The 26,805-nt window shown below is 31.9% G+C and overlaps 1 protein-coding gene across 1 annotated transcript in view; it reads left to right on the forward strand.

The window, feature by feature from the left end:
• The window catches only part of LOC129231669 (extended synaptotagmin-2-like), a 139,196-nt gene that overhangs the window by 62,651 nt on the left and 49,740 nt on the right, over positions 1-26,805 (forward strand). The window contains exons 17-23 of the mRNA XM_054866032.1: positions 6,653-6,723; positions 9,498-9,583; positions 14,913-14,961; positions 21,144-21,233; positions 21,316-21,405; positions 21,487-21,648; positions 25,009-25,234. Coding sequence (XP_054722007.1) covers positions 6,653-6,723; positions 9,498-9,583; positions 14,913-14,961; positions 21,144-21,233; positions 21,316-21,405; positions 21,487-21,648; positions 25,009-25,234 — 774 coding nt within the window. The remainder of the gene's footprint in view (positions 1-6,652; positions 6,724-9,497; positions 9,584-14,912; positions 14,962-21,143; positions 21,234-21,315; positions 21,406-21,486; positions 21,649-25,008; positions 25,235-26,805) is intronic.

Raw genomic sequence — 26,805 nt, forward strand, 5'->3', positions numbered from 1 at the left:
CAAAATTGAATTCTTAAAGGATCTCGAAATTGAATGAATTAGTTTTGTGAGAGTCTCTTACCAAAAGTTTGCCGAAATTGTAGTTTTAAAAGCTCAGTTTTAGACTATCTTTGGTACTGTGTGTGAGAGGAGATGTTTGGGGTCCGACAATTTTTCAAACCTGAAACTCCAGGAATGCAGTTGTAGATGACTTCTAATAATGTTGGGGGTTCAAGGGTTCTCCACCAGAAATTGTTTAGAAGTGATGCCCATAAACGGAAGTTTAGACGATTTTTAATAATGGAGAGGAGGCGTTTCTAAGAGTTACGGAAGTGTGTTCTCCTGGGAGTGTTTTGAAATTTAAGTTCTAAATATGCAATTGTGCGGTCCAGGAATTGAACAGCTCCCTTGGAATTGTTGAGTTAAAGTTTCAAATAATGATGGAGAGTGGGAGTTTCTAAGTTTCTCTCGAAATTGAATATATTCATAGTTGTTAGTTGCAATTGTGAGGTTTGGAAACCATCCAGCGAAATGCTTCCAAAATCAAAGGTTCAAAAATAAACTTCTAGGATACCTTTGGTGACGTAAAATGAAGGAATAAGGTTCAAGGAACTCCTTTTTGGCTATCCTCTCTTATTTACTCTAATTATGGTTAAAATTTTTGTGGAAAATCCACCCTCTGTTTTTCTTTTCCAATACCATTGGACTGCTTTTGTTGGTTTGTACAGCATAGTAGTTTTATTTATTTAGATCTGACGCAGTGTACTTTGCAGTGATACCTTAGGGCCCGTTTTCCACTTTTTTAATTCTAAATGTCATACCTTCTGAATCCCTTGATAGTGTCTTCTTTTACATTCAAACAATTAGAACAACTGGTGTGCATATTAATTGCAATAATTTAAAACTCTCCCAATGTATTTTAACTGAGGAGTTTCTATTTAAAACATATTTCAATGACTGTTGTGTTTTTCTCCATTTAGCTTTGATTTTCGCGATGATATTTTATATAAACAATTAAAGATGTAAATATGTCGGTGGCCCTTTTAAAGCTATCAATTTCATTTATCTATTCACCCTCCACCGGAATTCTTTCTAAGTCAAAGCATCAAATAATGATGGGGAGGGGGAGTTTCTAGTCTTTATCAAAATTGAATATCTTTATGGTTATTAATTGCAACTGCGAGGTTTGGAAACAATCCCCCGGAATGCTTCCAAAATCAAAGTTTCAAAAACAAACTTCTAAGTCTACCTTTGGTGACATAAAATAAAAGAATAAGGTTTGAGAAACCCCTTCTTGGCTATCCTCTCTTATTTATTCCTTATTCCAATAACGGATAAAACTGCTGTGGGAAACAAGCCCTCAGTTTTTCTTCTCCCATTAGACTGCTTTGGTTGGTTTGTACAGTATTTTTATCCATTCGGAATACAAAGCAGTCTGCAGCCCCAATAAAAAGAACTTTTAAAATTTTGGATTGATGTAGTGTATTTTGCAGGGATACCTTATGTCTTTTTTTTACATATTTAAAATCTTAATATCATGCCTTTTAAATCTCTGGAATAAGTTTTTTTTGTGCATTTTCATTGCAATATTTTAAAACTCTACCACTGTATTTTAACAGGGTTTTTTCCCCATTCAAAACATATTTCCGTGGCTCCAGTGTTTTTCTCTATTTATCTGTGGTTTTCTTGATGATATTTTATGTAAACAATTAAAGATGACAGATAAAGAAACTGTTGGTGGCCCCTATGAAGCTATGGATTTTATTTATCTATTCATTTTTTTTTAAACTGAAGTTTGCTATGAGTTTACATTAGGGTCATTCCATAGAAATGTCAACCTCAACCTCAGAATTTTTTTTTCCACAAAGCCTTAATTGAGACCTATCATTTCATTCAGCATACTTTCTAGTTCATAAATCCAATAACAGTTTGCAAAATTTTCATTCGGTGTTTTTCTTATGGCTGTAAACGTGCGAGGTTGTAGAAAAGGCTTAGCATGTGCAAAAAACATGCGTCTACGTTTTCTTGTGTAATGTAAAAATTTTTGCAAATTTTTAAAAGAACTATATTTATTCTAAATGATTAGATGTTGACCCAATATAATTGACCGTTCTTTTTGCATACATTATAAGATAAGTATTTTAATTAGTTTGGTTATTTCACTGAAAATATTACGTTACGTTAGTCACGAAAATGTACTATTTTCTGCTTAAAAACTAAACCAGATGATTGAACCAAACAGCACTTGTTATTTTCTTACATCTGTGTCATATCTACTTAAAAAGTGCAAAATATTTATTTTAGTATCAGTAGATATAAAACAATTAGTGTGACTAACGTAACATTTGAGCTGTGACTAACGTAACAGTTTGCATGTGACTAACGTAACGTTTTAAAAATGACTGCTAATATTTAAAACTTATTTAATTTAATGTACACTTTCATGAACAATTTTGAATATGTGGGCATTCTATATTGATTAAAAATATAAAAGGTGAAAAATACCAGAGATATTACAGTGTAGATCTTCTATTTACTTAGAAAAATACTTTTTTAAAGGCCTTTAAAAGATATTTCCAATTTAAAGAATTATTAAAAAAGAAAAAAGGTGAGTAAAGCAAAATGAGTGCTTTGCTGAATGTGCATTCAACACAAGAATCCATGCTTAAGAATTAAGATAATAAAAATACAGTCTTAAGAAAGGAGAACGTCTCTATTTTTTAGAAAATACATCTCCACCTATTATTAAAATGAAGTATAGCTGCTCGTTGGAAAACATTTGAAGATGGTACATGATACAGTGACAATAAGCGCAGCTGCCATATATTTCAGAAAATTCAAGAATGATCATTTAGAAATTCAAACATTTGCGATGATATCTGGAACTAAAATGCATTCTGCAAAAACCTTCGAATTTTTTTTTCAATATTAAATTTAATTTAAAAGTATGCACAACACTATTCGTTCGATGAATCAGTAAACTTTAAAAAATAATACACCATTGAAAAGTACTACGGAGTTTCTTATGACGATAACTAGTATATCGGCAGAATACTAGAATCGTTGAAACTATCAACTTGCATAAAGTTGATTTTTTTAAAAGAGAGATATTTAGATTTAATTAGCCCACAATGATGTTATTCAGTTTGTAAAAGCAATTTTTTTTATTTGTTTATTTTTTTTTCGCACATTCAAATTGAGTTAATTTAACTGAATCCTTCCATTCAATTTTTTACACTAATATAGAAAAAACGTAAAGAAAGAACCATAATGCAACACAACGAAGTTTCCTAAAAAGTGTATAAGTAATATAAGAGCAAGAGATTATTTATAAAAAGTTTTTTATATGCACTCATTGCTTGTTATTCGATGGTTACGTTAGTCACGTTACGTTAGTCACACACAGTTTTTCGCAAAAGTACCATTAAGGGCCAAAAAAGATTCATCTGTAATAAATCTGTAGTACATTTTTAAAAATAGATTGTTTACCTCTTACAAATATATCGGCCAATTTTAAATGCCTGCGTAAGTTTCAGAAAAATTTGCCTCGTAACATAAACATTAATTCTCAGGGTTGCAAAAATTTTACGTTAGTCACGATGGCTTTTTTGGTGAAAAAACACCTGCCAGCGCTTATTTTGCTTCAAATTCTCGGTAGAAATGAAAAATAGTCACCTTGTACATTTTAAATCTGCATATTAAACCAAAACACATTTAATTTTACTCCCGGTGTAAGTAAAAAGAGTTTGAAAATCAGTTGCGAATGTTACGTTAGTCACTGTGGAATGACCCATTATATAATGATTTTTTTTATTTGTTGAAAAAAGATTCAAACGAACATTCGATGACCTTTAATTAGATAATTTATACTGAGTTTTGAAAGATTCTATTTTATAAAATTTTGCAGAATGAATACTTTTTGTTATTTTTATTCCCAACTGGCACATTTATTATTACTATTTTTATTTTGTAAGACTGCAAAGGCCTTCTTTTTTTTGGGGCATTTCTAAAATGTAATTGGAATAGTATTCTGAAAAAGGGGGCGGGGTAGTGCCCTCTAATACTCCTTTGAAGACTGCCCTGAAGTACACTCAGGACCAAATTTGACAATCCTTCAAACTTGTATTCATTTAGAGAGTGTTAGGAGTAAAAAGAAAAAGAAAAAAAAAATAGTTTTTAACCACAATTTGCATAAGGCCCCTCGACCCGCTGGCCTTTTGGGCGATTGCTTGATTCCCCCCCCCCCCCCACCCATTGCCCAGTCCAGCCCTGACAGCAAAAAATACTTGCAAAATGCTTTAGACATAATTCATGCAGATTCTTATGCAAAATAATCCCCTGAATCCAAATATGACCACTGTTTTTACTCATCAGGTACCACTTTTTGGAAATGGTGCCCCCCAATTTTTTAGAGCTTTCAAATGTTTCATTGCTATTATTTCTATTTGGAGGGGAAGGGAGTATTACATAGCACTTAACACTCTTCTGAGGGGCTGGAGAGGTACTAAGTTCAAAAGCATGATCACTTAGAGCAAGTTGGAAAACTCATAGGAGTACTCCCCTCAAAAATATTTTTTTAATCATCAAAAACAATCTTTTTTTTCTATAGGTTTGTTTTACATTGTTTTCACTAATTTCTGGGCATTAAACCAGAGTATAGGATTTACTCCTATGAGCCCCATGTCTAAAAATTTTTTCACTTTGTAAAACAAAATATTGGAAGCATCGCATTTTGCAGTTAAGAGTCGCATCACAGATCTTCACTAAAAAACCTTCCCGTTTTATTCAACTTACATTGATAGACATAATTAAGTATGCTTATAATATAGCATTATTAAGTGTTTATATTTCTGGGGATGCATTACCCCCATTGTTTTTCACTATATCAAAAACTGATAAACAATTGAGCCGGTGTATCCCCAAGAAAACATATATGCACATTAATATATAGAAAAGGGGTCAAAATACATTGTACTAAGTAATGCATTGTAATGAGTAAAATACTACAATGTGTATACATGTACAAATAAAAGTAATCAAAAAGAGTTTAAAACTCTTCAAACAGCTGTTTCAAGGTTTTGAAATCAAGCTTTTTCATATGCATAATATTCAGTGCATAAAAGTAAAATGTTCTACCAAATCCGTTCAAATGGACAAGTAAATAACATTAATGCTACTTTATAAGCATACCTAAGTTCATTTTTAATCCAAATTATATCCGGGAATGTAAATTGAATAATACAGGAAGAATCTTTACTGAAGATCTGCAACTCTGACTATGCAAACTGCAATGCTTCCAATATTTCAATATTTTATTTTTCAACGTCAAAATTTTTTCAGTCTTAAGACTCATAGGAGTGGTACTCTGTTTTTATGCCGAAAAATAAGCAGCAAAATTGCAAAACAAACCCTTAGAAAAAAAAATCAGTTTCAATGATTTAAAAAATATTTTAGGGGGAAATTCCCCCCTGAGTCTCCAACTTGCTTCAAATATTAATTCTTTTGAACCTTACACCTCTTGAGCCCCTCAGAATAGCATTAATGGCTGATATAACGGTCCTTTTCCCTCCAAATAGTAATTGCCATGAAACTCAAAAATTGGGGAAAAAATATAAAAAAATGAAGGGGGGGGGGGGCAACATACTATTTTCAAAGAGTGGGAATTGGTGCTAGAGAAGAATTGTTATATTTCGATTCAGGGGGGGTCATTTTACAAAGGAATTGGCATGAATAATGTCAGAAGCATTTTGAAGGCCCGAGATTTTTGAAATGAAGGGTCAAATATGTACAATGACGTAGGGGTAAATAATATGAAGGAGACCCGTAAAAATTATTTGTGACGGGCCCCAAAACTTCTGCGCAAGACCCTGAAAGGGCATCCATGTTAAGCTTGAAAGAGTTTCACCTTCAACGGCTTCTTCTGAATTGTCTTATGCTTCTGTTGAAATACTGGTACCTGAGCATGAAGTGCCTAACAAGTATTCTTCATTTTCTTCTGATTCCATCATTGCAAACACAATGGTTTGAATAAAATTTAGTAAGAACTAGAAAGTGACAGAAATTCAACAAACCATTCGAAAATGCCAAATTTTTTGCTGGAATATTTAAAAACAAATATTGCTGTCTATTGGGAAAATGATAAAATTACTTATTATGCATTGGACATACTGAGTTTAAACTTCATTTATTTGAAACAATTTTTCTTCCTGAACTCATGCAGGGCATTCCAAATTTGGCTTATTTGCAGTCCTAGAACTGAGTTTGAGCGTCATAGGCAAGAGGTGAAAATATTGGTGCTTAACTCTGTTTTTCATTATTGAATTCTTAATTAACTTGGTTTTTAGAAACTAAATAAGGAATATGATGCAGTTTTCATTCGGAGATTTTCATAAGCGTTGCTTAAAATAAACTACTACTTGCTCGCAATCACATATATCAACTAATACAATTTAAAAAATTAAATGTTTTTTCATGTCAAATAGTTGAAACAGAGATTCAAGGACACATCATTAATGTATGTAAACTGTTATTTACTAGTTTTTAGAAGCTAAAGCAAAAAATGACAATCAAAAAGATTCTTTGCTGATTATATAACTGGGTTTAAATATATTGTTATACATTTAATCTACTCTTTTTTTCATACCTTACTCTTAAACTCTGTATTTTATTTTAGTTGGAATACAAGAATTTAAAACACCTGTGATAAAGAACACTGTGTTTCCAAAGTGGAATTTCTATTGTGAAGTAAGCAGTACATTGTATATGGTGTTTTCATATTATAGTTTACTTTACAATATCTACAACCCAAAAATTTAGATCTATGTACAGTCAAACTAGGGATACCCTAACCTGCCTATCTCAAAAACCTCCCTTTGTTGTAATTTTAAAATTTACCTTTTTTTTATAACATAAATTCTTTTTTTTCCTGCGTTTTTATCTCAAATTCTGAGTAAACTCATTTAAAAATTTAATTCTCAGTGATCTTTATCAACAGCAAAACTTGGAAGTTGAAACAAAGCATTTTTTTCTAGTATCAGGATTCAGGAACCATACAATGTATGAGTTTTGTGGGACATGTTGCCCAGGGAAAACTATGTACAAGGAGTAAAATTTTCAGGAATGCTATCCACTTGAAAAGGGAGTCTTGCATTGTTGAACAATGAAAAAGCTTTGTGAGTTTTACTTTTGAGTTCAGAACAGTTATTTTGTTCCTCGTATTTTTTCTATAATAATATTTAAATTGTTTTAATTGGTAATAAAGTAAAAATATCAACATCTTTGAGCAACAATCATTAAAAAATAAATTAACTTCTTAAAGGTATGCATAGACTAAAAATATAGTCACTAAAATTAGGACAATGTATAATCACAGCAAGTCATAGAGCAAAATATTCAATGTTATAAATGCAAAGGAATGTAAGAAATAAATACCTTTGTGCCAAGAAGTAGAGGAAATAGCCAACGTTTCATAACTCAAATATGCAAATTACTGCATACACATGTTTGGGGTTTCAAGGAATGCCTTTTTCTATGTAAAATTGTGAGCTTTTTGATGTAATGCTTTTACCAGATGTCCTTTCATCCAAAAGCTCACAATTTTGCATTGAAAATGGGATTCTTTGAAACCTCAAAACATATGTATGCAGTAATCTGTGTATTTGTGCTATAAAATGTTGGTTATTTCCTGTTGCAAGGGAATGTGTTAATTTTTTTTACTTTGTTCCAATTGCTTGTTTTTATAACTTCACCAAAACCTCTGTATTTCAAAACCTCCTTATTTCAAATTTTTCTTCTGTCCTATGGCGCTCGAAATTAATAGGTTCAAGTGTATGTGGTTATGGATATTTTTGATTATGAAAATGTAGTATTGTGTATGGTTACTTTCTGTGTAATTAGAGCATATTTCAACTCCCCACACATATTCATATCGTAGATTTTACTTTTTTTTATGGGATGAGTTGTTGAGCTACTAATTTGTTTGGATATACTATTTCCTTTTAACTTTGGTACCGTAATTTTGGGTAGGTAAACCGCGGCTGATACGTGTTTTAATGTTGAAATTTCACATCTGTGGTGTATCTGCCAGGGCAGCATATCTGAAGAAATCCCCCCCCCCTCTTTCTTAGTGTTTTTCATGTGTGCCCAATCCAGCGGCAATGTTAAAATTTGTTAAAAAACACTACTAGAGCTCTCAAATTGCACCGTGAAACATGGATTTTGCTTCCTCAAGGGGGCAAAAAAAGGGGGGCCTTTGAGGACCATATGTCATGATGAATTAATGTAAAAAACTTTATATAACACTACGAAATAAGCCTACACAACTTAAATTCTTTAAATTTGTTTTCTGTTTTTAAGTTTTTAAAACAAAATGCATTTTTACCACAATTTAAAATGATTAGCATTTTTGTTTCCTCCCAAATACAGTTGGCTCTCTGTTTAACGACGCTCTATTTAACGACGGCTTTTCACAGTCCCAGATGGTCCACTGTAGTGCTAAAAGCATTCTATTTAAGGGCGTTTTCTACTTAAGGACGATTTTTTGTGGTTCCTTGAGAGTCGTTAAACAGAGAGCCAACTGTACACCTTATTAAAGAGATAATAATGGTTTAAGTACCAGATAGTAATAAATACAGATTAAAAACTGTATTAAAGAAAAGCATCACAATAGTGCAAAATGATAGCAAATGCTTGAAAAAATACTTAGTTGGATAATCTATTTTACTAGCAGTGGTACTGTCATTAAAGAAAAGAGAAAGATATGATGTGTTGTACAACATTCAAAGGCACTATGTGGTATCATATAATTACCTCACTGCACAATTCTAACATTTTAAAGTATTGTATCTGTTTCTAACCAGCAGATTTCAACCAATGCCAGTTTAAAGCTTGTTGAGCTGCTGGCAAAGGCTCTATCCTTTCTTTAACTGGATTCTACATCTGTTTGAAATGAGTAGTGAGTTCTACAATCAAAAGTTTTTCTCCTTCTATTAATAGTCATCATGAAAGAGTAAATCAGTTTTGGAGAGAAGCTCTGAACAAGAAAACTGTTTTGTGACAGCTAAAATTTGCATTACTTAATGAGCTTTTTAAAGTTAGCTTATGTTTGTGTCATGAATCAAATTGATATGTGGAGAGGATTCTCCAGTTCTAAAAGAAATCTCACTGAAGGGCAGTTAAAATGTTGTTGTGGATGCTATATGATAGACTTGATTAAAAGAGATTCTTTTCCTAAATATCAACGTGTTGGAGATATAAAAACAACAAAGTAACTTTGAAAATTGGCATATGGTACACGCAAGTCACATGAAAACTATCTGGAAGAACTAAGAAAGTTGAAAGATTAGACTTTAAAAGAAAACAAGGAACATAAACAGATGATTGAAAAAGAAAAGCAGATAAAAGATTAAAAATATATATATTATTAGGCTTGTTAATACATTGCTTTTTTTTTAGTTTATGAATGTTTTCAATAGAATTGCTGTCTTTTTTAAAAATTTTTTTGCTTATGTTTCTTGCAGCCGATAATAGATCAATTTGCAGGACAAAATATTGACATTGAAGTTATGGATGAAGATCAAAGTAGTAAAGATGATTTTCTGGGAAGGTAATTTTGATTGTTTTAAAAATGATTTTATGGCATCCATATAAGAATCACATAATTCTGAAATGCATGCATCCAAAGATTTAAGCAAAATTGATGTGAAACTTTACTAATTTAATTTTAAAAGGTTTTATTTAGCTTTAAAGAGATTTTATGAGTTTTAGTTTTGAAGGGTTTTTAGTATCAGTTGCTTGGATAAGAACATTCAGATATCGCAGATCCATTTTGAACTCAATACTTCGTTAATAATTTAGTGCTGTTTCTGTAAATGCTCCCATATTGTATTTGTCTCTTACAATCTCTCAAATACTGTATTTTCTTACTACTTACACACACTTGCCGTATTTTTGGAAATATGCGTCCCATTGTGATATTTATTAAAGAATGAAAAAATTCCTCTGTCTGTGCCACACCAGAAGGTGAAAGAGTTTTAGAAATTTTATATGGTATGATGGTTCTCTCTCTCAATCATTTGATAACAAAATACCAAACTGTGTAGGGCCATTCCAGCGTTACGTGTGTAACTTTTTGACACGATTTCTGTGCAAACAGCAATAAAAACCAATTTGATATTTTTTAAATATTTCTTAATACTTTTATTGGAGTAACAGAAGATATGTAAGAGTTTTTAGGTGACAATTTTTTTTTTCATAGTATAATTCTTTTTTTAATAAAATTTTAAATGCAGTGTTAGGTGTGTGACTTAAAAAATCTGAAAATACGCTATACCTCATATTATTTTGTTATTTCCTATGAAGTTTTAAAAGGTAAGTGAACAATATTTTTTGTGCATGTGTCTTGAGTATACAAAGTAAGTATTCCCCAAATATATTTTTCTACCAAGCTCGTACAATAGCAATAAAAAATATTTTATTAGTGTCATGTGTGACATTATAGCATTACGTATGTGGTTGCCTGCAGCAGGTGGAGGGTATTTTTCATAAAAATCCACAGTTTAAGTCCAATCTTTGCCAAATTGCGCACAGAGGTTCTTTGGTACTCAGAAACTCACATGGAGAATTTGTCCTCCGGGGGGGGGGGGGGGGGTTCCTCATTCAAATTCTGTTTACATCGGATCTTTGCCAAATTTTGCCCGCAGGTCTTATGATGCTCAAGAATTCACATCGGGGTAATTTTTGCCCCCTAATGGAGAGTGACTCCCTTAAGGGTTTTTTTTTTACCAGGAAATCTGTGAAACAGGATAGTTAAGACCTATTGGTAAAAAATATAACATTTTTTGAATTGAGAAAAAAAAAAAGCTAAAGACGTCTAAATTTAAATTTTGAGGCATAAAATTGCTCTTTTCTATACATTGATGGGAAATTTTACATTATTTTTTTCTTTTATTTAAGCCTGGTTGTTGAAAATGCGTCACTTGACACAACTTTTATTTTCAAGGTAGATCGTGGAGTGCAACTAGTAAATACTCAAATTGTATTCACAAAATAAAGAATGAAGATGAAATTAATTTTTATTTGTACTGTCGAATCCCGATTCCAAGACCCCTCCTGTAAGTCGAAATTTCACGCTGTGACTCGGGGTGTGTGTAAAACTTTTATAAATACACCCAATTATTTTAAACACTTGTAATACAGCCTAAAACTTTTAAAATTCATTTCTCAACTGTGCATTACTGATTCTTATATAAAAAACTTAATTTTTACTTGTATAAAAAAAAAACTTTTTATTCAGCCCAAAATACTGCTATGATGCACAAAAAAAAAAATGATCAGTGGGAAAGAAAGATATAAAATAAACCAGTATGGTACATACTGTATGTAGTAAAAAAAACAAATGTGCTATAGTTGAAATGTGTAGTAGATCCAGTAATGATATTGGTAACATAAGTGATCAAACCGTTATTCTTACATATTTTTAAATAAACAATACATTGCTTCACTATTTTTTTTTTATAACGTTTCCATCAACAGTAACACCCCTCTTCCTGGTTTCTTAAATTCACAGTACAAGAGCAGCGTCCATTTTCATAACTTTTGCATTTTCCTTAGATACTACTTGGTGAACTTTTATGGATTTCCTTTTCACATATGGAAGATTCACTCCATACCTGAATGTTGTGCTACCTTCAATGCATTTTGTAGTTGTTCATGCACGTAACCTTTAGCTTTTCTTTAATTGTCAGAAACTTTTTCTTTCATCTTCACAACTTTAGATGAAACGGGGCTCTTAGGTGTCATTATATTTCATCAACATTCACATTTAGAATGAAAAAAATAAATGGAAAATTAGGAGTAGTTGTATAAGTGATGTTCCGACTAGTACGATGTGGGAACTTCCGCTCTCAGTGATGCAAATGGGATGAAGGTCGATTCACGGAAAAAATTTTTTAGTAGCCAATAACAAAGCCGATACTTACACACAACAATTCCCTTCCGAAAATTTTTGTGTTGCCGGCGAGGAATTCTTGTTAGATCTAAAATTCTTTACTGGGGAAAAAACCTTGTTATAGCTATTTCGTGTAAGTCGGATCCCGTTGTAGCGGGTGTAGACTGTATACAAATTAAATAGTAAATGTCTAGCTTATAAACTATCACAAACTTCTAACACTTATGTGGTTTAAAACTACAGTCTGCTCTCTGTTTAACGACTTTCAAGGGACCACAAAAAATCGTCCTTAAGTAGAAAGCGTCCTTAAATAGAATGCATTTAACACTATAGTGGATCATCTGGGACCATGAAAAGCAGTCATTAAATAGAGCGTCGTTAAACAGAGAGCTAACTGTATTTGGAATGTTTTAAATCACCTGTAAATTGCTGACTCCCTAGCACTCATTACTGTGCAAAATTTCGTGACTGAGTAAATGTCTTCTGATCTGGCGAGAGACTTGAATTTTTGAGATTTTTAAAAAAAGATAAAATAAAATGAAAATTTACAAAATATTTTAAATTCTCAGAACTTTAAACTTCAGTGTGGGAATTTTTTAGCTTCCTAAAAAACCACTGCGTAAAGTTTCAAGCCTGTGAGTTAAGTATTTCTGCTCTGGCAAAAGGCCTGAATTTTTGAGAGTTCAAAAAAAAAAAAAAAAAATCCTAAAATATGAGTGACACATTACAAAGTAGTACATACCTAATACGCTGCAATATTTTGAATTTCAAATCAGATCAATGATTTCAGACTACCCCTTGAACCAGACTAGACATTTAGAATGTTTAGGTGGAAGGAGGTAAAAGCCCTCCCTTACTTTGAAAAACTAATGTTTTTACATATAAGTGGGCATGGTTTTGTACTTTTCTGATAAAATTTCATTGAGTTCACATATTTTATCTCCACCTCCCCCTGAAAAAATTCGAAATAACCTGCCTATCTTTTGTAAATTTCTAACTCAAATTATTATGTAAAGTTTCCTATCTCTAGGTTAATTCCCTCAGCTCTGGCAAGTGGTCTGAATTTCAATAGAAAAAAACATTCTTTTTTTTGTGTGACTGTTAAAGTGGGTAGAGATTCAAAATTTATAAGGTCTTTAACTATAATCTAATTCATGTAAGAATAAGTTTGATTAAAAATCACATTTTTTATGCAATTAAAAAAACTTTCTGGAAAATATGCGAAAATTAGAACTGCATTTGGGATGTACATTTCTATTTATTAAGGAAAAACTTGTAAAATGACTTAAAAAGCTTGTTAACTGTGCGTTATTAAAACTGCAAAATGTACCTTTTCGGAGAACTGATGGAATCAATTACATTGATACATTTTTAGTAAGTATCTTGATGCATGAATGAATTCCCAGGCGTGCTTTGATCCATCTCTAATATTATTGGTTGGTTTTTATTGTAAACCAGGATTTAGTATATACATTTAAAAATAAATTTGACCAAGATTTGAAACTCAGTTGGTAGTTTAAAATAGAAGTGTAAAACCTTAAGATTCTAATAGCTGTTTTCAGCCAGCGATACATATTTAGCACACCCAGTTTGCGCTTAGCAAGATAAGGAGATCATACGCCTTTATTTTACGGCATGTGATATTAATAATAAATATTGTTGCTCTTTACTCAGCATCATCGGGTCAACTTGCATTATACTTGCTCAAAACTAACTATGCAATGCTTTTCAGAGGCGCACAGGTTTTTTGGCTTTTCACAACTTTACCAGAGTAAGATTTAGAGCCTAACATTGTACCATTAACAAACTGAAAGGGATGTCGCAATGGAAGTTTATTAAAATGTTAAAGGCTAATAGCCCGCTGCAGGAGTCTGCTAAGATTTTGTTCTAATTGGCGAATGATTCCAGCTTTTAATCCAGTGAATTGAAAATATTTTGAAATATGCATCAGACAAAACAGACAACTTCTAACAAATATTTAAACCAAAAAAAATTCCTAATTATTTTCCCCATATGTACTACAAAGTAGAGCCTATTTCAGTTCAAAACTGTTCCGTTTAAGGGGGGGGGGAGGAGGGAATGAACTAAATGAAATATAATCTGAATCCAGAAAATCACAACCTATGAATCCAGAAAATCACAAAACCACCTCCACTTATATGTAAAAACATTAGTTTTTCAAAGTAAGGAGGGCCATTGACCACCTCCTTCCGAAACCCTCTAAATGATGCACCTGGTTCAATTGGTGGTCTGATGTCATTGATGTGATTAAAAATTCGAAGTATTGCAGCATATTCTGTATATACTACTTTGTAATGTGTCACTTGTATTTAAGGATTTTTTAAATAAAATTCTTTAAATTCAGACCTCTTGCCAGAACAGAAGTTAACTCTCAGGTTTGAAATTTTACAGTACTTGGTGTGAGGAAGTTACAAAATTCCCACACTAAAGCTTGAAGTTCTGCGGAATTTAAAACTTTTTGTTAATTTTCTCTTTAATTGATGTTTTTCTAAAAATCTCAAAAATCCAAGTCTTTTGCCAGATCAGAAGTTATTTACTCAGAGTCACAAAATTTCCCACAGTAATTAGTGTTAGGGAGTGACAAATTTTGCACACTCAATCTCAGCAGAATTTTGATTTTTTTTCGGCCCACCCTCTTGTACATCCCTGTTGTAAAGGCTTTTGTTAGATAAAGATAGAAATAATTGGGCAGTAGAATGCTACACACATGATATCACAAGTATACAAACTCCTTCAGTTAAGGATTATGCAAAAACAAAAATAGCTAAATCTTAGATGTAACTACAAGTGATTTTTTCTTCGAAAACACAATACGTTAATCAGAGTCATCTTGCTCTTCAGATAGAGCAATATTTATTTAATACAAGAATCCTGATATTAACAAGTTTTATCTTGAAAAGTTGTATTGAATAAATATTAGTCTGTTTTATGATATTTTAAAGCATTGTAGTGCATTATTTTTCAGAGTTTCTGTGGATATTTCAAAATTAGTTAAGAAAAGAGAAGTCAGTGCAGTAAGTCAATTTTAAACCATTTGAAATGTATTTGTTAAAATGCGTTACGTACATGTGCTTGTAAATCAGTGACTTTAAATTTATGAAAGGATTTTAAAGAGATTAAAAGACAGTGAAAGAAGAAAAATCTTTGCGAGAAGCAGCTTAACTGTTTTTCGAGTGACTAGAAAAATACTTAATCAATGGATAAATACAGCCTTTTTTTCTTCAGTTTTAATACTTAGAATTACCTGAAAACATCAGAATTTTTTTTTTCTAATGTCTGTGTGAAACTTAAAAGTTACCCTAGAGTAAAAATAGATGTTTCATTTTCTGCTGAAACGTGGAGTCACGTGACTCTGGAAGAAATGTGAAGTGATGGGTGGAGGGCCCAGCTTAAACTCAATTGTGTACACGTCTTTCTTTAATGTCCTTGTACTTTCTGTAGGACTTGAATTATCTTTACCATTTGGAGTTAAATTAGTAGAAGACAAGTCAGTCAAATATAAATCCCAATTTTCTGTATTTATTCACTGGTTAAAATTGAAGAATACAAAGGGAATGACACTTTCCATTAATTTTGAGGGATCGCAAACCTGCAGGTGATCAATGGTCACTTGAGACATTTGTTTTAGATGAGCAGAAGGTGACACATAAACATAAAACATATTTTGAACAAGCTGTTGATTACGTTTTGAAAACATATTATTGGCATTGAAAAGTGGTCAGAAATGCAATTAATTTTATACATCAAATGTAGAAGTTATGAATAATATTCAGGAGTGAAAAGTGCCCATGTCTTTGAAAGCTTTTATTGCTCTAAACTAAAAAGAAGAACTATCTCTATTTCAGTGACAAATATATGACTTTTCGTTGCTTATTTTCACTTAAACATCGAGTGGGCGATTCTCGATAAATGTCTTGTGCGTAATGTTAAGATTTTAATTTTATTCAAGTAACTGTTAATTAAATATGATATTAACTGTTATGCTTTGATAGTATATTAAAACATGTATTATTCCCCAACAGCATAATTTTTTGAAGGCTTTGGTTAGCTGGAGAAAATGAATAACTTAACGTTACGCACAGGATATTTTTCCAAAAATCACCTGAGTTATATGTAAAATTTAGTTCATGTCCTATTAAGGTTACTTATTTTTCGAAGTACTATCCAGAATGAGATTTTTCCGGCTTTTGCCAGAATTGTGGCTTTTTCTGTTGGCTTTTAAAACCTTTCCTCCTTTTCTTGCCTCTTTCAAACCTTATTTTTCTCAAAAATCAGAAAAAAAATTATTATTTTTTAAAATTTTCGGTCCTCAATTTCTTATTTTTTCCTCGCAAATCTTCATCCTCCGCAATATCTGCCAAAAACGTATGTTTTGGAATCATGCCAACTACGTCAAACAAGTGCTGCGCCAAAAGTTGCTTGCCTCATTTGAGGTTTCAATCTTTTTGCATCCTGCAAGTATTTCAATTACTTTTAATGTTGAGTGGTTTTTTACTAGATGCTACCTTATATCTGCTTATTTTATTCATCATTTCAATAATATTTTTATTTCTTTAATTTATTTTAGAGAAAATGCAAAAGTCAATCAAAAAATATGACTAGTTCCCACAGTCTCGAATTTTATTGAAACTTGGCATGGTTACTTTTTTTGTGCATTTAAGAAAGTGTAAAGAATATCTATGGTGAATCTCAAATGATTTAGGCTTTACAGCCTGTTAAAAGTACAGCTGCAAGTTGTTCTTTTAATTCCAAAATCGTATTAGGAAGTTTTTAAAAACAAATTTTGGGTTCCAATGCAAGGTAAAAGATAACCAATCGTTTATATACATATATATTTATTTATTTTCAATTCTTACTATGAAAAGTATGTTCTACCAAATAAAAAAAAATTTGGATTTTTCTCTCTGTTGTAAATTTTTACTTTACAAACAGACCTAATTTTAAAATTTATGTTCTGACTCGTTTAACACTATAAACTCAAATGTTTTTAATGAAAAAAAATGTATTTTTCTCTAAAAAAAATATGAAAAGTTGACAGTATTGGTGTGATGCTGCCTCTGGCTCACCCACATGGTTCGAAAATATCATGATATTTTCATATAGCTGGCTGGCTTCTGATTGCTTCTTAGAGCTCTAGATAGCATTAATGGCTTCTGATAAGTTAGCCATTTTTTGTTGAATTTTTGAATATCATGGCTTCCAGGTTCTTTTTTATGCAGTTTTGGATATCATCCCTTTTACGAAATTTTTTTGGATTTCCTCCTTTTTGCTGTCAGGCCACTCTCATCCCTGACTATCACAACGTTCTCATAAGTATTTAACTGAATGTAAAAATTTATGAATTTTGAATCAATTTTAGAAACAGAAAAATATGCTAAAATTAATTTTAAAAATTCTATTACCACCTTAAAATTAGCTTAAAGTAAAATTTTCATTTAATTTTCTTTTTGATAAATATATATTTTTTTTGAGGCAGCAAGTCATATGGTCAACAAATGTTCTTCAAGTAAATTAGAATCATAAAAAAAATAAATAAATAAATAAAGTAAAATAAATTAAACTTTCTGTTTGCTTAAAAATACTCTGAGAGACTTACTCTGAAAGAAAATCAAAATATTTACTTATATCATAATATGTATCTGGACAAAAACTTCTTCAAAGTGAAGCAGTATTGTATTTATTTTTATATCATTTGGCTTCAATTAGCATCATATATTACATTTTGCATTAAACACCATCTCAGCAGTTCTAAGTTAAGCTTTCTATAAAATAGTTTTTGTTTCACATACACGTTTTTGTTATTAAAATAATGTGTTTAGTTTTTTGTATTTGCTTACGAGGGATTTTGGAGTTAATCAATTAAATACATTTTAAGAATTAATAGAAAAAACATTGTTTGAAAGTGAAGATTAAAATTGCATGCATGCGGTAGTCTATCAATCAATTGGCAGCCAAACTTACTATTTCTACAATTCATTCACTTCTTTTTAACTTATTTAAGTTTTCTTTCACCACTTACTAGGCATTGTAACTTTAAAAATAAACCAAAAAATCAAATCTGTGAGCAGGTTCGTTATTTGGGTGATCCGGATGGCTCTCTGGATTTTAGAAACATAGTGAAAATAGGCATTTTTGTATGTATCTTGTTGTTTTTTCCCAATGAAATGAATTGAGCACAAACCTTTTGCCCCCCACCTCCCCCTGGAAAATTTTGAACTGACACCTTTGACCTTTTGCATCTTTTGCCCGTAAGAAAAATGCTGTTTTTCAATGAAGAACTGCATAATCATTTCTTCTGCTATTTGTGGCAAATTATTGATGTCAGCTTTCTGGAATCCTTGTTCCATTGTACAATTGTCTTTGCAAATCAAAAATGTATTCCAAATATTAATTATGTTAATAGCAAGTAGTTGAATTTAGAGGATTTTTTGTTTGTTAAAAAAGGCTTGAGAAGTCACCTAGCATCACAAAAATAAGGTCCATCAAATAGATATAAATGTTTTAAAAAGAAGGAACTTAGGTTCATGAATTGAATGATTCACCAAATGGATAGCCCATACGTGTATAGTTGGGAGCTCACAGCGGTACGTTTAATGATATGATAGTCAAGAAAAGTTGTCAAGCAAGATGTTTGTGAGCATAACTAAAGGTTTTTTTTTTTTTTTAAATAAGTATTAGTGTTTGCTTAGTTCAAGAATTATTTTTTGAAAAATGAAGAAATGATGCTCATTTAATGAAATTTAGGTTTTTGAGTGATGAATAGTAGTGTTCTTTTTTTCTGAAATTTCTTGTTGTTACCCTACATACAGGTATGATTGAATTTTGCATGGAAAGTTAGTGAAATTTGTCATTTATATGACCTATGTAAAAAAAAAATTTCTGTTAAAAGTCAAACAAGTTTGACGTCTCTTTAAGGATTTTTTTTTTTTGCTGCCACTGTAAAGTATATTGAAAATTGTGTTGAGTGCAGTCATCCCTCACTACTTCGCGCCTCAACTTTCGCGGCTTCCCTACATTGCAGTTTTTTATTTATTTTTATTTTTTCAAATATAGTAAATAGCCTTTTTTATGCGCTCGTCTAAACTTTTTTCTACAAAAGAATAACAAAGTATATGTCTTTTAAGTAAGCTAAGCTTTTAAGTAAGGTCTGAGGGGCTAGTTGTACTAGTTGAGGGAGAGGAGGTATAAAATCGCCGAAGAAAGTGTAGGGAATCCCATTTTAACCGTTAAGCAGCAACTGGAAACTATAAATCACTGTATTATTACTAGGGGGTAAATACATCTGTAAATGGTGTTCAACAATGTACTAGCTTTTTAAGTTGTACACGTAAATGTAGAGGAAGACAGGGTACCTACGGTCACTAACGGGCAATTGATTCTTCATCAAACAAGTTGAGGTTTTTTCATAGATTAGTAGTAGTGTATAAGAACTGCATGTGTGTGTAGTTTATTTCACAATAATTAACAATGTGATATCTATTATTTCTAACATATCTAATTTTCTCATATTTTGTGCAATATATAATAAGTAATAGAAACGTAATGGTGGCTAAGGGTGCTGTTTCATGTCTAAGGGTCTCTAACTATGATAAAAACCTATTTTAATCGCCGTAAGTAAGTTTTATGCGCTCTAATTAGAAAAATATATACAGAATCCTACTTCTCGGAAATTCAGATATCGCGGTCAAGTCTGGAATGAATTAACCGCGATAAACGAGGGGTTGACTGTATTACAAAGTTAAAACAGCACTTAAATTTGAAAATCAGAAATCTTTGATTTTCTTTGATAAAAGATGTAAGGTATTAAATATCAAGGGCATGGTGACTAGTTTTTATGTACAGATAAAAAGTCATTTGCTATCAATGATGATTTCGGTAATTTTTTTATTAAAATAGTTGAGATTGAACTAATTCCAACCATACAATTAAGTAAACCAAAAGTTGAAATTCTTGAAGTGTGACAAAAAAAAAAAAAAAACCTATTAACTATGTTATGTATACATCTTCATTTTTCCCCCTTCATATTTTCCTAAAAGCTAGAAGGAATCCTTTTCAATCATGTTTTATAAAGCATTTTTCTCTCTTTAGTAGGACTTTTATGATATTATAAGGTTCATTCAAATGAAACCCAGTCAGTTTGTCTAACTTCACATTAGACATTAGAGAATGTCCTGTAACTGCTTGCATGGATGCACCATCTCTTGTTAGAGAGACTGATACATACGCAACCTTTGATGTTGCACAGCAACAGTGTGGTTTCACACCCAAGAGGTGGTGGTTCTACAAGTTATCATCCACTATGGAACCTGTCCTTGTTTTTGACCTCGAGGGCTCACTGCTTGTCAAGTTCTTGGATAGAGGAATCACCATCAATGCCCAGTGATATCAAGACACTTTACAGAACCTTAGTCAAAATGGTCAGGTATGTTGTCCAAAGGTGCCTACACACAGCCAAAGTGGTGAAGACGGCATTGCAGCAGTTTTGGTGGGAAACGCTGGAACATGTACTACAGTACAGTCCAGACCTTTTACCTTGTAACTTTCATGAGGCAGAGGTAAGATGTTTTTGGACCTCTGAAGCAAGCCATATTCACTGATATCGGTTCACAACGGACAACAAAGTGTGTGACAGGGTCCTGGCCAGGATCCAACTGCAACCTGCTCGCTTCTTCAAAGATGGAATCGACCAACTAATGTTGCAAAGGAATAAATGTGCCAACAATTTTGGCAAATATTTTTGAGTTAGTAAAATTGTTACCATTGAAGTGAAAAAGGGGGTGCTTGAAAGGAGTGCTAGCACCGAGACCACAGGTCTATTGTACTGCAGTTTCCTTTACTTTACTCTAGTGACCGGGTTTCATTTGAATGCCCCTTATAGTTGGAATTAAAGCTTACAAAAATTAAAGTTTGTAAAGTTTAAGATTGTTTACCTTTTAGTTTCACTAAATTGCTTTATGAAATGCTTTCATATTGTTGGAACTAACCTCATCAGTTCATCTCTGATTATTTTATAAATTTATGGTTTATCACTGGATGATGAAAAGGCATGTCAATTTTATTTTAAAATGAGAAATTTTTCTATGGTCTTTTTTTCTAGCACATTAAATTTATTTCACATATGTCTATAAAATGGTGCTCAAGAAAAACTTGTATCTTTTTTTATAATGAAGGCTCCACCATTTTCTTCCCCTCCTAGTGGTTACAGCTTGAAGATACCAAATCTGGATCTATCAACATACAGTCAACATGGTTGACCTTAAGTGAAAGTGCTGATGATTTACCTCAAGTAAGTGGTATTATTAAAAACATTTTTCTCATTATATTCATAGCTACTTGCTCATAATTTATTTTTTTTTTTCTTTTTGCAGCAATTATTAGATATACGCAATATAAATTCCAGATCAACTATGTATTCTGCTGTGTTACTTGTATTTCTGGATAGTGCGAAACATTTGCCAGTGAGTACAAATTTATCTTTTACGTAAATTATAAAATATGTTGTGTTCCATAAACACTATGAATATGGAATATTTGTTTAGAATGTAAATCGAGGAGCTGAAGAGCCAAGTGCACAAGTTCATTTTTCTGTTACTGGTTTTAAAGATTCTAGTGCCATCCGTCCACATACTAATGATCCTATATGGGAGGAAACATTTCGCTTTCTTCTTCATAATCCTGAAATACAAGATCTGACAGTTGAGGTAAATGTGTTTTTTATTTATTTATTATTTTTTTAACTATAAAATAAGTTTTTAAACTATGAACAATTGAAGTTTCATTTCTTAATGAACTTGAAAAGGAGAGTTGTTAATTCATACTTTAAACTTATTACTTAATGAAATTGTGGACAAAAATTTGTAAAAAAAAAACGCATCAGATGGAAGTTGTATAATACATTGCACATGCATGTGATACTGCTGCTTATTTGTTTGCAGAGTAAAAGCTGTGAATTTTATAGAATGTAACATGTTAGAAGCAAATCAAATTACAAAAGAGTTGAAAGTTTGGGACTTTTGATACATCTCCATAAAAAACAAGAAATAAAAAAAAATAATAACTTTAAAAAATCTTTATTTTGTCTTGCCAATATTGAGTGGAAGAGAAAGTGCCCTACTCTTTCCAACTTTCAGCCAATACAGTCAACCCTCGTTTATCACAGTTAATTCATTCCCAACTTTCCCACGATAATTGAATTTCTGCGAAGTAAGATTCTGTATTTATAAACCAAATATTTTCTTAACTAGAGAATGCATAAACTTAGGACAATTTAAATAAGTTTTTAACATAGTTTGAGCCCTCTTGACATGAAACAGCACTTTTAGCCCACCATTACATTTACATTACTTTATGTATTACACAAAATATGAGAAAATGAGATATAGTAGAAAGTAATAGATATCACATAGTTATTATTGGGAAATAAAACTACATACACACATGCATTTCTTACACACTACTTTTAATCTAGGAAAATAGCTTAACTTGTTCGATGAAGAATTAATTGCCAGTTAGTGACCGTATGTGCCCCTGTTCTTCTACATTTATCCTCAGTAAAGGTATTGCGCATACAACTTAAAAAGCTAGTACACTGTTGAACACCATTTACAGATTTATTTATCCTCTAGTGATTTATACTTTCCAGTTATAGTGTTTGACTGTTAAATTGAAATAGTGATTCGCTACACTTTCTTTGCCGATTTTATACCTCCACTCCCTCAACTAGTACAACTACAGCCCCTCAGAAGAGCTTATCTTACTTGAAAGACATACTTTGTTATTCATTTGTAGGAAAAAAGTTTATACGAGTGCATAAAAAAGGCCAATTACTAAATTTGAAGAAAAAAAAAAAAAAAAAAACCGCGATGTAGTGAAGCCATTGCGAAAGTTGAAGCGTGAAGTAGTGAGGAACGACTGTAATTTTAAAAAATCTAGATAAAAATTAGAGCAGATAATTTTTTTGAAACAATTTCCTTGTGTAAGGAAACGAAACATTTATTTTTTCTCCATAGTAAATGTTTGTTTTCTAGGAAGCTTTTCATTTTCAATGTTTCCTTTATTTAGCAAAAATGCGGTGTGCTCTCTTTTCTTAATACTTGTAAAAGGTTATTCTTGTCCAACTGTTTTATTGTTCGACTTACACTGAAGGGGGGGGGGAATGGCAAAAAAACTCCTTCAATATATTTCTGACACCATTCTTGCGACTTTTGCGTGAAACGGCCCCCTGAATCCAAATACGGCCAGCATTTTCCTTATCACCCCCCCCCTCCCCCCCCCCCCTAGGTTTTGAAAATGGTTGCCTCCCAATTTTTTCAGTTTTTGTCTGCTTCAAAGCCATTTTCTTTGATTTGATGGGGGAAGGAAAAGTTTATATGAATCATCAACATTCTTCTGCAGAGCTTGAGAGGTGAGAAGTTCAAAAGCATGAACATTTGTAGCAAATTATAAGTCTTGGAGATATTACCCCCAGTATATTTAAAAATTCATCTGAAACACAGGGCTGCCATTGCCGACTAAAAAAGCGACTAATGTGACTATTTTAAACCGTTGACAACTATGATGGCTATTTTAACTTAAATTAGGACAAAAACGACTATTATCTAAAAAAATTGCTACTGTTTCATCCTAAAAGTGACTAAAATGTAAAAAATATAACAGATGTATTAAGAAAAAAAAAAAAAAAGGAAAAAGAAATGAAAATGTAAAAAAAAAAAATGGAATCATAAAATAAAAAATCTTTATCTTAAAGTTTCGTCGTCTGAACTTTTCAAATTTCAAACTTACTCAGACCTGCCAAATTACTCGAAAAAGTCGCCCAAATAGGCTAGCAGGCCCATATTGATCATCAAATATCACCAAAGATAAGTAAAATAGTCCCGTTTTTGTTTTTTTTTCTCCGGGCATCATCAGAAACCCGATGCATTTTTCTTGCCAATAAGAATAACAATAGTAACTAGTGAAGGCGAAGTATTAGTTTTGGTTTGGCTTTGGTTTTGTGACTGGCAATTGCAACTTTGTACCCCGAACTTGCTGACATGGAAGGAAATAGCTTAGATTTGGCAAACAAATGCACTTAATTCCGTTTTCAAAAATGCTGATTCAATACTGCCATGGGCAGGTAAAGGGGTAGTAACTGCAAATTTTTCATTTTCTTGCATTTTTGTCAGCTATTGTATGTTAGCTTTATTGTACAATCTTGCTTATTTGGTTTCCAAGGAAGAAAAGCTTAAGTTAGCCATTATATCATACAGTGAAAATAAGCAAAAATTTTTGCTTTGTTTAATGGGTATACAGAATAGTAAGAGTGATGTTACTTCATTTGGGACATTGAACTGAAAGAAGTTGGGGCTCAATTTCCAAAACATGGGAAATGACGGAGGAAAATGATGGTCATATTTGAAATCAAGATTCGTTTTACATAAGAATCAGCAAGAATTAAGTCGGAAAGCATTTTGAAATGTTTTTTTTTTGCTGTGATGTGTTGTTATATTAGCAAGCTGTGAGTTACAATCCGTTAGCCAGAGCAAGGCATAACTACACGCAAATACCAAACCAACTGGTTATGGTATCCAAAGACTGCTGCTTCACTTTTATTAGAAATTATCAGTCCAATTTTTGATCTCTAATAAGATTGAAACTGCTGTCCCTGATGCCATAACAAGCAGTTTGATATCTGCTTATATTGGTTGTTCATCATTAAGATCTGTAGGTATTCAGTTAAATTGTAACATTATTTCAATGACTTTCTCTTACCTATATTGAATTGGTAGGAAATATTGTTGAATGTGATATGAAAGCTAACTCACATTAAAACTTTTTTATCTTGAAGGGTGACTGATACAAAATCTGGCAAGCCAATAGGCATGACAAGGAATACACCTTTGCCGTCTCCTGAGAGAGAAAGGGATGCAAATTGAAGAACCTTTCCAGCTGTTAGGAGCTGGCCCTAATTCAAAAATTTTGATGACTTTACAACTCAGAGTAATTTGTTCATTGCGATTTTTCAAACATAATTTATATTTACTGTATGTTATTTGTCAGATTTATTTTATGCTGTATTGTAGATATTAGTACCAGCAGCAGGAACAATGAATTTGTTTAAGAAGAAAGAAGAATCTAAGAAAGAAAACTCGCCTGATGAGAAAGATAGCAGAAAAAATTCAACTGAATGGCCTCCCACTTTGCCTGATGTTTCACCTAGTGCTCGTCCTTTAAGTCCAGCGACATCTACGATCCAAGATATGATTCAAACTACTGTTATTCCTGCTGTTGATAATGTTGAGTTCAAAAGTGAGGAAACAAGCAACACCACCTCTGACATCTGACAAAGTTTCTCCTCCTGACTCTCCATCATCAAAAGCAGCTCCAATCAAAACTCCTTCCCCAGTGAAAAAGAAAACTTCTTCTCCACCAAGGTAAGTTTTAGTTTCAAACTAGGGTGAACTTCCAGTAATTGAGTATTTAGTGTATGTTTCTACAACTTCTATCTAGTTTTTCTGATTAAAATCAGAGGGGGGGAGCAAAGGAATGTTTTCTACTTGTCAATAAATTATACCAAGATGCTGAAAAGAGATTGATATAACAAAGTTTGCATTGCTCTACAACTTACAAAGTGTCAAAGAAGTTGTAATATCTGGATAAGATGTTGAGTTTGATAATAAAAGAGATAAAAACACAATAAAAAACAGCAGGAAATTAGTTGTCATCTTGATCTATGCATTTTTTCATTTACCATTATCAGTACTGTTTTTCAAAACTTTTTAAAGCATCTTTAATTGATAGAAAATCAACACAAAAACTAAGCACTGAAAAATTTACAAAATTTTCAATTTAATAGTGTATTTTATGGAAAGCTTGACAGGGGGGTCTGTCCAGGATTTTTCATAAAGTCCGTTTTTTGTGAAGAAGGGAAACCAAATAATTTTGTGAAAAGTGAATTAATTTTGTAAAAAAATCAAATAATTTTGTGGATTTTTTTTTGTGTTTTAAAACGAAATTTTAGAATTTAGAGTGGGCACAAACTGCATTATTTAAACTTAACCCATTAACGCCCACTGTCCTCGTTTGAGGACAGCCAATAAATCATTATTTAAAAGCTTTATAACTAACTTTAAAACTGTAATTTCATTTTTCTGAGGGTTAGATAACAGCACTATAGATATTCTATTCCAGTTCCACATTTTTGCGGTTTATTTTTTAGTGTTGTTATTTGGATCGTCATTTTTCGATTTTTCTAATGCTACATGTGCCTGTTCTTTTTGAATTTTTTACACCGAAAATTATCAACGTAAGTTTTAATTATTATTTATAGTTGCCTTCCTTTAGAGTTGTGTTGAACATATAAAATATAGTTAAAAATCTTTTCCCGCTCATTTTTTGTTTTATATATTACATCACATATTGCTGTCCTCAATTGAGGACGCTGGGCGTTGAAGGCAAAATCAGAAGAATTTTTCCGACGCTAATTATTCTTCTTTGATTGGAGGTTTTAAGCTCATATTTGCATTCTGTTTAGGTTTTAAAACACCTTAGACATCAAAAATAAGTTTTAATAAAGTTAGAATAAGTTACTTGCAAATATTATAAAATAGTATGCCTCGTAAGTTTCTTACCATTGAAGAAGCTCACGAATATTTGTTCTCAGAACAAATTGAAGCAGACATAATTTCAATTCCCCCTGAAGTTGATGAAGCTCACAGATGAAGAGGATATTGATGATGAAGGCACAAATTTTACCGGAAATATCTGATATCACTAGTACTGTGGAGATTGAAATTGCTGATAAAGACGACAGTGATGTAGAAGAGAACTATGGTATGCCTCCACCAACCAAAAAAAAAAAATGCAAAGAAAAGAAGAAA

Source organism: Uloborus diversus, chromosome 10 (assembly GCF_026930045.1).
Source record: "Uloborus diversus isolate 005 chromosome 10, Udiv.v.3.1, whole genome shotgun sequence".
Lineage (NCBI taxonomy): Eukaryota > Metazoa > Arthropoda > Arachnida > Araneae > Uloboridae > Uloborus > Uloborus diversus.